This window comes from Paralichthys olivaceus, chromosome 22 (genome assembly GCF_024713975.1).
Source record: "Paralichthys olivaceus isolate ysfri-2021 chromosome 22, ASM2471397v2, whole genome shotgun sequence".
NCBI lineage: Eukaryota > Metazoa > Chordata > Actinopteri > Pleuronectiformes > Paralichthyidae > Paralichthys > Paralichthys olivaceus.
Window position 1 is genome coordinate 14,044,074 of NC_091114.1, and position 12,672 is coordinate 14,056,745.

Here is a 12,672-nt window from a genome sequence, read left to right on the forward strand (position 1 = left end):
CATAAGTGTTCTGAAAAAAAGTGTTTGTGACACATTTAAGAGGAATTAAAATGTTGTGTTTCTTCAAGGGCTTTAGACAGATCAGTGTTTAGTTGGATCAGAATCATTGTAACGGAACGACCACTTACTGGTAATTAGAGCTGATAATTAACATATTGATGGATCAGAAAATTGATCTGCTACTAATTTGATTATCAGTAGATTATTTTTTAAGCAAAAATGACAAAAGAATTTCTAGCCTCTCAAATGTTCATTTTACTGTAATAATCAAATAAAATATGGTTTCTGAAACAGAAGGCTAAACAATTAAATTTCACCTTCTGAGGAATAATTTCCACTATTTCAAAATGAATGAATCATCTGCAGTTTAATTTATTAAGATGTTTATTGTCATTTTCAGCTATGATGTGTCTCATCTGCTTTAGTTTGTGGATTGAAAGGTCCTTACAGGTATACAAGAACAAAGTGTGTGTGTGTGTGTGTGTGTGTGTGTGTGTGTGTGTGTGTGTGTGTGTGTGTGTGTTGAGGTCAGCAGAATCCTTCAGCTTTAACCTGCAGGACCTCACACAGTCCAGGACGCTGCTGTAGAACCTGAGGAAGAAAAAAAAAGAACAAAGAACACATGACAGCATTTCACTTGATGAGCAGTCGGAGTCTGTTGCTATGGAAACCTGGGGATTAAGACTGTATATAAAAAAACGTTGATGACAGTTGATGTATTTAACAAACTCACTTTTAATGTGCTGAGAATTTCTCCAAACAGGTGTCGAGCTTCCTCAGTGTCCGGCTCGTCGAAGTAATCTAATGCTGAGACCTCGACCACGATGGACCTGAGGTTATCACACACACCTGCGCACACACGCACGCACGCACACAACACACACACAAAGACACATACAGACACACACAAACAGAACTATATTCATAATTTAGTGATGACAAGTAAGTGTGTCGATAGGAAGAGGAAGTTGGTGTGTGTGTCTCACTGTGGAAGTGCAGGATGGCCTGACCACTGACAGGTGTGTGTGTCAGGATCAGCGTCTGCAGACTCTTCAGTCCGGCCTCACACAGCTCTGTTGCCGCCTGCAGGCCGAGGTCGGTAATGCACTGCAGCTCCAGCACCTGCAGGTGAGCGCAGGTTCGCACTGCACGGAGAGAGAGGTGATTAACACCTTTACATTCACGTCCATCCATAAACAGTGCTTCTAATAAATGTGAAAATGTTTTTGTTTCTTGGTTTTTGCATCATTTTCTGAAGCTGTCACTCACCAACAGCAACCAATCCCTGAGTCCCACAGCTGGCCCCGCCCACACTGAGTGAGCAGAGGTGCGGCCAGCATCGACCAATCGTCTGCAGGCAGCGATTTCCAAATCGGGTCGGTTGTTGGCTTAAAACAAGAAGAGACCGACGACTTATTAAAACTTTCTTAAGGTAAATTGGTTAAAACATTAAACTGCTGCTGAGTTGTGTTGATCAGTCAGAGGGTGCACTGACCAGGGCTCAGCAGGCGCCACCTGCAGGCTGCTGATGTTCCTGCAGCCGGCACCCAGGGCCCAGAGAACCTCCTGGCAGAGAGGATCTGAAGAACTCCTGTAGAGTGAGACAGGTAGAGAGTGAGACATGTGAACAGTCAGACAGGTAGAGAGTGAGACAGGTGAACAGACAGACAGGTAGAGAGTGAGACAGGTGAACAGACAGACAGGTAGAGAGTGAGACAGGTGAACAGACAGACAGGTAGAGAGTGAGACAGGTGAACAGACAGACAGGTAGAGAGTGAGACATGTGAACAGACAGACAGGTAGAGAGTGAGACAGGTGAACAGACAGACAGGTAGAGAGTGAGACAGGTGAACAGTCAGACAGGTAGAGAGTGAGACAGGTGAACAGACAGACAGGTAGAGAGTGAGACAGGTGAACAGACAGACAGGTAGAGAGTGAGACAGGTGAACAGACAGACAGGTAGAGAGTGAGACAGGTGAACAGACAGACAGGTAGAGAGTGAGACACTCACCTGTATGTGAGCGTGTGCAGGTTGCGGCTGTAGCAGCTGGCCAACCACAGCGTCCGGTCCGTGAGGATGTGAGGACACTCAGATACAGACAAGTGGAGCAGACTGCCCCCTGCTGACCGCAGCAGAGCCTCCACCCCAGACTCCAGACTGCCCCTGAGACAAAACACAACCAGGTCAACTACAATACCCACAATGCACCTAGACAACTGCTCAGGAACCTTTATGTTTACTCCTGTTTTCTCTTCTGCGTGTGTGTTACCTGGTGCTCCTGTGGTAATCCTCTCGCGTCTCATTGGCTCGTCTGCTTCGTGGCTTCAGGTTGTTGAGAACCACAGTCTGAGTCTGCGTACACCACTGAGACAGGGTGATCAGGAACTACACACAAAACACACACATCAGCAGAACATGAGAAAATGAATCGATAACATTCATGATGTTGACTTAAACAACAATAAGATTGTTACAGAAGTGATAATGATGATGAAGGCTCTTGTACCTCAGCTGACACTCTGGCGTTTTCCAGCCAGAGGCGTGTCCAAACAGCCGGGTGCCTGGCAACGAACCGCCAATCAGTGCACACCTCGGCCGCACACAGCAACGAGCGCAAGTCCAAATATGGGAAGACACAGAAAAGCCCAGCTCTCAGCCTCAAGGTGTCCGCCCCCAGCTGTCTGTCGGCATGGCAACAGGAGGGGGTGGAGCCTAGGGAGGAGGGGCCTTCTATGGAAAAAAAAACACAAAGTCAGCAACGACCAGAGGGAAAGAAAAACTAAGAACGATAAAAGAAACGGATTTACCTGAACCAGGTGCGTGCGTCCTGGCAAATACGAGCCTCCTCATGTCAGCACTGCTCCAACATCGCTCGTCTTCATCATCATCGTCCTCCTCGTCTTCCTCTTCTTCAGTGCTGTGGTTACGACGGTTTCTGTTGCTCCATGTTCTACCCCATCCTCCGTCCCTGACCCTGGACACACAGATAAGGAAGAAATGAGAAACACTCCCCTGGGGTTGTTTGCTTCCACTGACCTGTGCACTCAAACATTTTTTATTTCCGAAACTCATGAGGTCACCGTGACTTTTTGAATGAGTTCATGTTATCATGTTAGGTAATAATCTGTTTTTAGCTCTGAATGAAACTAATAAACTTAAATTCCTCTAAATCTTTTGGTTTGTTCCCTTGAATCCAGTTAATTTAAACTTTAATAATTATTAATATCAAATATAAAACAAATAATTTTATAAATAATTATATGAATAAAGTTTATACGAGTGCACAAGGATCTCTCTCACCAGAATCTCTCTCTTCTCCCGTCTCCTCCTCCTCTCTCTCGTCGGTTCCAGGGCGGGGGGTAGTGATGTGGTGGGAGCTGGACCAACCCTCCCTCACAGTCCCACCCCCCCAAACCCAGCGACGAGGTCCACATCCCCCCCGACAGACGACTGCTAGAGACAAACACAGAGGACATGTTACAAAGAGAGTGGTCCTTTACAATACGATGAGAAATTCATAAATGTATAAATCAAAATATGATGCACTCAATATTTATAACCTGCTTTTTCATTCAGCATGAAAATAAAGTTTCAGATTTTATTTTCACACATGATCCTAGAAATCAAAGACCTGAAGTGTTTTATATCTGTTAATGCACCTGTAGTGAGGGAGGCTGTGAAGCTGCTCATCAAGTCTGCAGGAGCCCGACACACTGTAACTCCTCTGGAGGAAGAGGAGGAGGAAGAAGAAGATGAAGTGGAGGAGGACAAAGACGAAAAAGAAGAGGAGGAGGAGGAGGAAGACGAAGTGGAGGAAAAATAAGAAAAAGAGGAGGAGGAGGAAAAGGATGAGGAGGAGGAGAAGGGGGAAGAAGGAGAAGAGAAAGAAAAAGAGGAAGGGGAAAAAGAAGAGAAAGAAGAAAAGCTTAAAATCACTAATTATTAAATAAATTCAGTGATGTTATTCTTCATATCAGATTGTAAAGTTTTTAAAACAAGTACTTTAAAAAGCATCTGAAACGAGTTTGTTTTCTAACATTTTATAGACAAAACTAAATAAACCCTGTACAGATCAGATCTGATTACATGTGTAAATAACTCTTTCTCTATGATGGACATTTTCAAAAGGAGCCTGACTTCATCATGTATCATTCTCTACATTTTAAACAATACATACAGAAGTATGTTTAATCGTTTCTCACCCGGTTGCCGATGGTTTCCTGCATCTTGTCTGGCATGATGTCGTCAGTGCTGCCATCCAGGCTGCGTCCTCGTCGACCAGGTACAGGTGCGTAAACCCCTGTGAGTGTGTACGGGTCGGCGTACACATCTGCGTGTGTGTATTTGTCGTTGCGGTGCGTGTAGCGATTGTGATGCGTGTGTGAGCTGAGCTGCATTAACTGTCTCTCTGCATGGTCGGCTCGTTCCAGCAACGTCTCGATGAACATCTGGAAACCAAACGAGCAAGAAGGTGACGAGGGAGTGAAAATTAAAACTACAGATAACAGAGGATTTTAGCGCCACCTGCAGTCTGGTTTTGGCCTCTGCTTCTTTCGCTGCCGTCTCTCTCAGAAAACGTTCGATGTCGACAATCTCCCTGCAAAACAGTAAAAAATGGAAGATCAAAAATACTTGTTTTGGACAGTGATGATAAAATATGTATTTTTGTTTTATATGACAGATTATAAATAAAATCTACAGATTAAAATCTATAATAAAATATATTGGTTACAGCCTGAGTAGGATTTATTGTAGGTCTTATATTAATTCTAATTGTATAACATTGTTTTTGCGTCTGTCCCCTTCTAGAGATTTAAATGCAGATAATGATGAATATAAAACAAAGATAAACAACAACAGGCAGAAAAATGAAAGCACACAAACTGAGTCTGAGCACAAATACAAGCGCGCACACACACACACACACACACACACACCCTCGGGGCAGCTGTGTCTCACTGTCATCTCATATTAATCATCACAGCAGTGTGTGTGTGTGTGTGTGTGTGTGTGTGTGTGTGTGTGTGTGTGTAGTGTGTGTGTGTAGTGTGGCAGAACAAACAGGACGTATCCTCTGTCGCTGCATCATGTTATTCCTCTCCTCATGATGATGCTGTTTAATGTGATCTGTGATCATATAAATGTTATTACACACTTTTCTGTTTCTGTTTCAAGATAAGATTTGAGGATTTTAAACAAAAACAGGCCAAAGATGAGAAACATTAATGTCAATCTGTATTTTAACCATCACATGACGGCTGTTCCACATCAGATTGGCATTTTACTGACTCAATAATACAGTGAGCTGCAACCTGAGCCCCATTGTGTTTAAATTATCATGAATACAAATGTGCTGAAGTAGCTTTTAACTGTTCCTGTTTGAGGTGAACACACAGATGAACAGACACTTTTCACGGCATCACTGTGACAACGAAGAAATCGGAGGTTTTGAGGTAAATGCGAACAGATAGAAAAAGACACTGACTGTTGTTGTTTATTCAGCTCCTTCTCTTTTCCCTGCAGATCTTTCTTTATTCGCTCCGTCATCTCCATGGCAGCCGAGACCTGACAGAGGGAAAGGAAACACAAATTATCATCAATGAAAATCAATTCAAAGAATTTATTCACATCATCTGTCACCGTGGTATCATTCTAGCATCACAGCTCCACCCACCTGTCTGGATAAGTATGCCGCCCTCTCCTCCACTTCCTGTTTTTCACTCCTCAGTCGTTCCCCTTCCCACCTCTCCCTCTCTAGCTCCACCTCTCTCGTCTGTAGCGCCACCTTCAGTCGGCCCATGCGGCGGTTCACCCTCTCCTCCACCTCCACGAATATCTGGGCAATTTTACGGTCCAGCCCCAGTCCCAGTCGCTCCTCCAGCCCAATCCCTACCGACAGCCCAAACTCCAGGACCTCGCCTAGTTCCTTCCCATGAAAAGGCTCCAGAGTGCCGGGCAAGGCCAGAGCGGTGGAGGGGTCGTCTGGACATCCTGTGGAGGTGGCAGGAGGAGCGAGCTCTGAGGAGCCGAACATTTCCCTCAGCAGTTTGATGGAGGCGGAAGACGAGGCCAGATCCAGGCAGGCCAGCTGCAGGGGCATGCTGTGGGCTTCCATACCCAGAGAAAAGCTCTGTCTTTGGGCTACAGCAGGGCCGGGGAGTGGGAGGAGAACACCAGGTCTGGAGCTTCTGACCCGAGCCTGAAACATGAAAAAAAGCTGACTGATCGTCACAGATCATCTTTATATACAGTCACAGATCTATCTATTTATATATGTATGAAATACCTGAGACAGCAACAGCAGGGTCTCATATGTGTGTTGGCTGACCAGGTGAGCCCGGAGCTCAGGTACAGACAAGAACCGAAACTTGTCGCCACATCGAGGACAAAAGTAGGGCAGCTCCGAGGATGTGGATGAGGAAGAGGAAGAGGAAGAGGAAGACATGATTCAGCAGGGAGCTGCAGACCTGGAGGATAAAACAGAAACACATCAGAAAACAATGGAAACACTGCAGCAGAAAGACAAACTGAAAGGAGGAGACAGGAATAGTCGTAGCATAGACACACACACACACATACACACACACACACACACACACACACAAACACGTGTGGTTATAAAGAACGACTAAAAACTGGGTCAGTGTGTTCATGAAAATTTAATGAGACTGAAATCTGCAGATTAAAAACAGTAGTATAACGAAAACACGTTTAAATATCATCACACACACACACACGTCCTACTCATGTCAAATCCTACTTGTGCAGTTCCTTGCCTGTTGGATTTGACATGAGTGGGACATGTGTGTGTTTTCCTATGATGCTAATCACTAGTGAAGCGTGCGTCTAACACCCCCCACAGGCTGAATCTCCTCCGGTCAACCCCCATGCAGAGGAATTTTAACTACGCATGGATGAGCAGGAAGAAAGAAACGTCTGGGGCGTGGACTCACATACATGTCTTCGTCCATGTGACACCTTTATTAACCCTCAGTTCAACGCCTCTAATCTGTTTCAATGCTAACTAAATTTAAAAAAAGATTAATCACGAATGAAATTTAGTCTAAGGAATAATCTGTGGCCTGAAAAAGATTCTTCCTGATCCAAAATGTAAAAGCATTTACCCAATCAATGGGTATATGTTGGTTTAAAATGTATAATGTACCAATACAACTATAAGAATAATCCATTACAAGTAAAATTTCGAAATCTATATAAATTACGAATGTTAACGTAAGTAAAAAAAAAGGTTTTATATTTATAGACTTTCTAGAAAAGTATGAAAATTGAGATTGTACTCCCAAGAAATAACTAAATGTGTTTACGTTGAAGTCACAGCGCCGTCTGGTGGCCACAGTGAGTGAGCAAACGCATCAACCAAAAATGGCGCTCGACAAAGTTTGTTCAAAATGAACCATGACTGCGATGTGTCACGTTATTCAAGTAGTTGCTATTGTAACAATGACAATAACTCCGCCTTAACTTTAAAATCTAGTTATTTTAACGCAAACACCAATTTTTTCCTGAACAAAGTCTGTACGACAAATATATAAAGCTGCAGGTTGTATCTTGTTGTTCATTATAAAAACAGCATGACACCGTTTTAACTCAGGGTTAGTTGGACTCTAGAACGGTCCAGCACATAGACACATCCCACGAAAAACATTTTCTAAACATTTATCTGATACCATGTGACTAATTCTAACTGGAGCCAAACTTAATAAGTGTAATAAATATTAAAACAGTTTACAGCTGCAACGATGAGTCGATTCATCGATTAAGAATCAATCAGTGTCCATTCAAATTATTGTTTCTGTTACAGTAAAACTTTCCTGTAGCGATTTTAAATGTTCTGGTATTTTATGAACAAATCCACCGAAAGAGAAAAATCGTGGATGAGTGAAATCAACCTCAGCAGAGACAGAAATGACTGAACTCTCACCTAACGAAGATCTGATGCGTCACACGCTTCATGATGAAAATCCGTTGCCATGGTTTCCGTCAGGATTTCGCTCCAAGCTCGTGCGGATCGATCCACATCAGTCCGGCACCGCGAGCGTCTCGTGCGGGAGGAGCGGCGGCGGGATACCCTGAGCTGTGTGTGCGTGCATGCGTGTGTGCATGTGTGTGTGTGTGTTCCCTGTCCTCCTGCACCCGCCGCGTGCTCCTGTGACGTAAGAGCCGCGTGACGTGTCAGTGCTGATGTGGGGATGATGGCGGACGCTTTGAACTCCGCCCCCTTTTAATTAATTAAATTAAATTATTTTAGATTCATGTTTTCAGATTTTAAAAAAAAGTTTTTTCCTTCATGATTTTTATTTCATGCAATTTATTTATTTTCATTATTTGTATTTTGGGGGATTTATTTTTTTGGAATATAAAATATATTTGTTATTTTGGACCCAAGAGTCTGAACTAAGTAGACTTGAATAACTACAGCAGGTTTTTTTTCTATCAGACTAATAGAAATAAAATGAAAACACAAATTCAAATGTATATTTTATTTCACTGTTCCTGTTTTTGTCTGATCACAAATCTCCACCGACACTCACCAGACTTTTATTCTGAAGGTGTTGACCTCAGAGTCTGATTACATTTTATTCTGAAAAGCAATGAACATTGATTACTATTTAAGACTACAAGATTTTATTTAATATTCAGATTTAAAACGTTTGTGTAATTTATCACATACTTATTAAAACAATGACTTGAAAACCTGTCTCTTTATGTTTGCAGCTATATCCTCACACTCACAAATTATAAAATACTATACTTAGATATATATTGAGCTCTATTTTATTTTAATTGATTTTATTACTACGTTTTTCTCTTGTTGCTGACCTGTTCTTCTCATCCAGTACTTCATTGCACCATTGACCCTCAAACGTGATACTTGAACTCATTAAATAATCGTCTTGATGTCAGATATGACCTAAGAGATGTTTTGTTGTGAAATCTGTAAAATGTTTGGGCGTCTTGACATTTAAAGGAAAATTTAATTTCAAAAGACTTTTTACACGATCTTTCTGGGGAAAATAAATCAGAAAGTAACAAGTGGAATATTTAGATCCCATCATTGTTAAAACTGATTAATTATATTCTACAGACTACTTTAAACTTTCACGTGTGAATATGTTAAGTTCTTTCACCTGAGTGAGAGAGAGAAGTGATTTTCCTCCACAGTCAATCGATAAAAATCAAATCAATCCAAAAAAAAATGAAATGAGTCTGAAGAGTGAAAACTTACTGACAGTAGAGCTGCAGTGCGGTCTAATGGCCACTGGAGGGCGCCAAAAGCCTGCAGAGAGTAGGATAAGCGTGATCAGATGTCATCTCTGTTAACGTGTTGAAACAAAACTGCAAAGAGACATCACACAAATGTACTTTTTCTGAATAATAACACAACCTGGAGGAAACTGTGTTGTGTCCCTTCCAAAGGTCTTTCCAAAAAAAATGAGAAATTAATTTTTAAATCTTGCAGAATATTTACACAATAAGATTTTCTGACTCTGACTTTAAATGCACTTATTTTGTCACTGTTACTCTTCTACTTCCTACATTTTGAGCTTCTTTGAGTCTCTTTGGGAAGAGAGAGTGTGTGTGTGTGTGTGTGTGTGTGTGTGTGTGTGTGTGTGTGTGTGTGTGTGTGTGTGTGTGTTGTGATGTCTCTGGGTGAAAATTAAAACTGGGGGAAACTTGGTTCTCTGGGCTGCTGTTGCCATGGCAACGCAACCTTCACAGTTCATAAACTGGACAAACTGTTAAAGTGACAGTACTAATGGGACCATTTGTTGCCTGGCAACAGCGACCTGTTGGTGGATGGCACAAGAAGTAAAAAGAAATGCGGTCTGATGACGAAGATGAAGAGGAAGTTGAAGATGAAGAGGAATATGATGAGGAAGATTATGATGAGCATTAAGAGGGACACTGGACTGTCTCAATGTTTGTTGATGAGGATGATGAGTGTGATGAAGAGGCAGCTGGGACTCTGTTTTTTTACGATGATGAAGAAGATGGTATAGTGATGATAATGATGAAGACGCCAGCGGGACTCTCTGTTTATGATGATGATGATGATGATAATGATGAAGAAGCAGGCGGGACTCTCTCTCTCTGTTTGTTTGTTTATTGACAGCAGCAGCAGCCTCCATGCACAACAGGGAGCAGTAAACACTGAGCTCGGCTGATCACAGCTGCCCTCAGTCGCCATGGTAACGACCCTGATGAAGATCATTTACAATCATTTAATGTCCGACTCGTACAAATATACACACTCTGACATGAAGAGGTAAACAAACCATAGAAAAATAGAATGTGTTACAAACATAGAACTCCGTGTCAAATATAAAGTCATGTGACATAAAAACAGGAAACGACATCACACAGTTTCTTCACTGGTCACGTCCTCATGCACCAAATATTTTATACAGTCTTTAACTCCGTCAGACGGAATGTCCTCCGTTAGCCTCCATCAAGCCCAAGCTCCGAGAAACATCTCAGAGCTCCGCCACCGGTGGGCTCAGAGGTCAACACCGGCAGGAAGTCTGAAAGTTCAAGTCCTCCCGCAGAGGAGCGTTCGTCCTCGTCCACATCGGACTAAAGTCCCCTGAACATCTGTAAACATCTGTAAACATCTTCCACTTCTCCGGGGTCTCAGCTTAAATCGTCTTCAATGTGACTTCACATGGAAACGTCACTCTGACGCCTTTCCGGTTAAAGGTTCAAATCCTGATGCTTTAAATTGGCCTCACTGCCCAAAAACAATCAGCGGGAGCGCGTGTTGCTGTTTACACGCCAGGCGCGTTCAGGGCCAGAGAGTAGGCGGCCATCATTTGGGCGCGCAGCTGCTGCTTGATGTGCACGCGCCCATGCCTTTTCCTCTCGTCGCTGCGCGCGAACCTCTTACCGCACACGTCGCATGAGAAGGGCTTCTCTCCGGTGTGCGTGCGCGTGTGCGTGGTCAGGTGGTCGCTGCGGCTGAAGCTGCGCGCGCAGATGGTGCACTGGAACGGCTTCTGTCCCGTGTGGATGCGCACGTGCCTGTTCAGTTCGTCCGAGCGCGAGAATCGACGCTCGCACCCCTGCACCGAGCACGGGAACGGTTTCACTTTCAGTCCACTCTTGGCGGGAGCTCTCCTGCCCGCGCGTGACAGTTTGGGGGCTCCTGCCGCGTGCATGTTGCCGATGTTGACTATCGGGAACGCGCCCTGCAGGAGGGAGGAGAGGAGATGAGGGGCGGGGGGGAAGTGGAGGTCGCTCTGCACGAGCTCCGTCTTCACCGGTCTGCTGATGACGTAACTGCCAGAATCTCCTCCGGTAACCGGAGCCGCCGCCAAACTCTTCAGCCACTCCTCCAGCCCCAGCGGCTCCTGCTTCACCTCACAGCCGGCCTTCAGTTCGGCCGGGCCGGCCTCGGAGTTCAGCAGAGAGTCGATGAACTCAGCCACATCCACCTGTTGCTCCAGAGCTGCCAGCGGTAGCAGAGAGTCGGCAGTGGCCGGGTACAGAGCATCATTCCCGCTCATGGAAGGTGGAGCAGAGCCGCTGCTGCAGCTGGAGCTCACAAACTCGCTTTTTACCACCACCGGTGCAGAGATGGAGGCGGGAGGCTGCTGAGCTGCACCCGGGGCAGGGCTGCATGGAGACGGGCTGAAGAGCGGGGATGAGGGGGAGGCTGTGGCCGGAGAGAAGGCTGCAGAGGACGTGGTGGATTCGCGGAGGGTGTCGGTGTCGCCCTGCTGCTCCATCTCGGTGCAGATCCCGACGATCTCGGTGATCATGTTGAGGATCGCGTCCGCGGTGCTGCTCAGTCCCGCCGCCGCTGGAGACGTCTCCGGCTCCGCCAAAGAGCTGCCGGTGTAACCGAGGGAGGGCGAGAGCGTGTCCGAGGAGCAGTCACTGAAGTCGGAGAAGAAATCTGAGTCAGAGGCGTCGGTCCCCGGAGAGAAGACTGGAGAGAGAGAGGGGAGGAGTTAGAGTCATTACATAATAATCAGCTGATCGATAACCTGCAGTCACACACCTGCTCTGTTCCACCAATCACATCACACATCATGTTGATTGACAGACACACACCTTGACAGAAAGGTGACCCCACGTCAGAGTCCGTCCCGTCGCTGGTGCACGCGCTCACGCTGTCCACCCAAGCGCTGCACGCGTCCTCGAACTCCGACATAAAGCTGTCCTCGCGCTCCAGCAGCATAGTGTGACGTGTGGCGGGAAAAGAGCTCAGGTGTGTGGTGGATGGACTCGGGGATTCCCTTGCGCCGCTCGCGCTTATATCAAACCAGGCGATTAATCCGTTAAACCGGAGCCGGTGAGTTCCGTTAGTCAGCTCGGTGATGCTGAGGATGCTGAGGATGCTGGGCTCCCTCCGCTCGCTGCCTCTTTTATACTCTCCGTCTCCTAGGTAACTCCCGGCCCGGCCTCATTGGCTGGAGCCGGAGCGAGGGATTCCCCCCGCCGTGCGCTTCGCAGCTGCCCAAACATGGACAACATCCGGTGGTGACGGCGGGTATCCCCATACCATATAAGGACAGGCGGGAAAGAAACGTCGACATGAGCGGAGAGAAAGGGGTTCCCTTCACTGCGGCAAGAGAGAGAGAGAGGGAGGCAGAGAGGGGGAGAGACAGAGAGAGGGGGGAGACAGGGAGAGGGATAGGGTGAGACAG

The 12,672-nt window shown here is 45.5% G+C and overlaps 2 protein-coding genes across 5 annotated transcripts; both read right to left on the minus strand.

The window, feature by feature from the left end:
• Nucleotides 1-366: 366 nt before the first annotated feature.
• Nucleotides 367-8,083, minus strand: LOC109634742 (F-box only protein 41-like). 4 transcript variants are annotated; one of them, XM_069518981.1, is made up of 17 exons: nt 7,944-8,083; nt 6,288-6,468; nt 5,676-6,200; nt 5,487-5,566; nt 4,526-4,598; nt 4,204-4,449; nt 3,661-3,725; nt 3,302-3,451; nt 2,809-2,975; nt 2,508-2,731; nt 2,271-2,386; nt 2,012-2,164; nt 1,496-1,591; nt 1,270-1,388; nt 987-1,145; nt 734-849; nt 367-591 (listed from the first exon to the last, which is right to left on the minus strand). In XM_069518981.1, the coding sequence occupies exons 2-17, from the start codon at nt 6,444-6,446 to the stop codon at nt 529-531; spliced, it is 2,511 nt and encodes an 836-aa protein (XP_069375082.1). In that variant the 5' UTR covers nt 6,447-6,468; nt 7,944-8,083; the 3' UTR covers nt 367-528. The 4 variants fall into 4 exon arrangements, with proteins under 4 accessions (XP_069375082.1, XP_069375083.1, XP_069375081.1 ...); XM_069518982.1 differs by having other exon boundaries at nt 2,508-2,728; nt 3,302-3,454; XM_069518980.1 differs by having other exon boundaries at nt 3,302-3,454.
• A 2,028-nt stretch (nt 8,084-10,111) lies between these two features.
• On the minus strand, nt 10,112-12,359 carry LOC109634758 (early growth response protein 1-like). The gene is made up of 2 exons (XM_069519001.1): nt 12,077-12,359; nt 10,112-11,951 (listed from the first exon to the last, which is right to left on the minus strand). The coding sequence occupies exons 1-2, from the start codon at nt 12,201-12,203 to the stop codon at nt 10,789-10,791; spliced, it is 1,290 nt and encodes a 429-aa protein (XP_069375102.1). The 5' UTR covers nt 12,204-12,359; the 3' UTR covers nt 10,112-10,788.
• Between the last annotated feature and the right edge of the window lie 313 nt (nt 12,360-12,672).

Excerpts from the sequence above, each read along its gene's own strand:
- LOC109634742 (XM_069518980.1), bottom strand. The coding sequence starts at position 6,446 with ATGTCTTCCTCTTCCTCTTCCTCTTCCTCATCCACATCCTCGGAGCTG. Across the intron at positions 5,567-5,675 it reads CGGCATACTTATCCAGACAG|GTCTCGGCTGCCATGGAGAT; the intron begins GTGGGTGGAGCT and ends TCCCTCTGTCAG. Across the intron at positions 3,726-4,203 it reads AGGAAACCATCGGCAACCGG|AGGAGTTACAGTGTGTCGGG; the intron begins GTGAGAAACGAT and ends CTCTTCCTCCAG.
- LOC109634758 (XM_069519001.1), bottom strand. The coding sequence starts at position 12,203 with ATGCTGCTGGAGCGCGAGGACAGCTTTATGTCGGAGTTCGAGGACGCG. Across the intron at positions 11,952-12,076 it reads GGGGTCACCTTTCTGTCAAG|TCTTCTCTCCGGGGACCGAC; the intron begins GTGTGTGTCTGT and ends CTCTCTCTCCAG.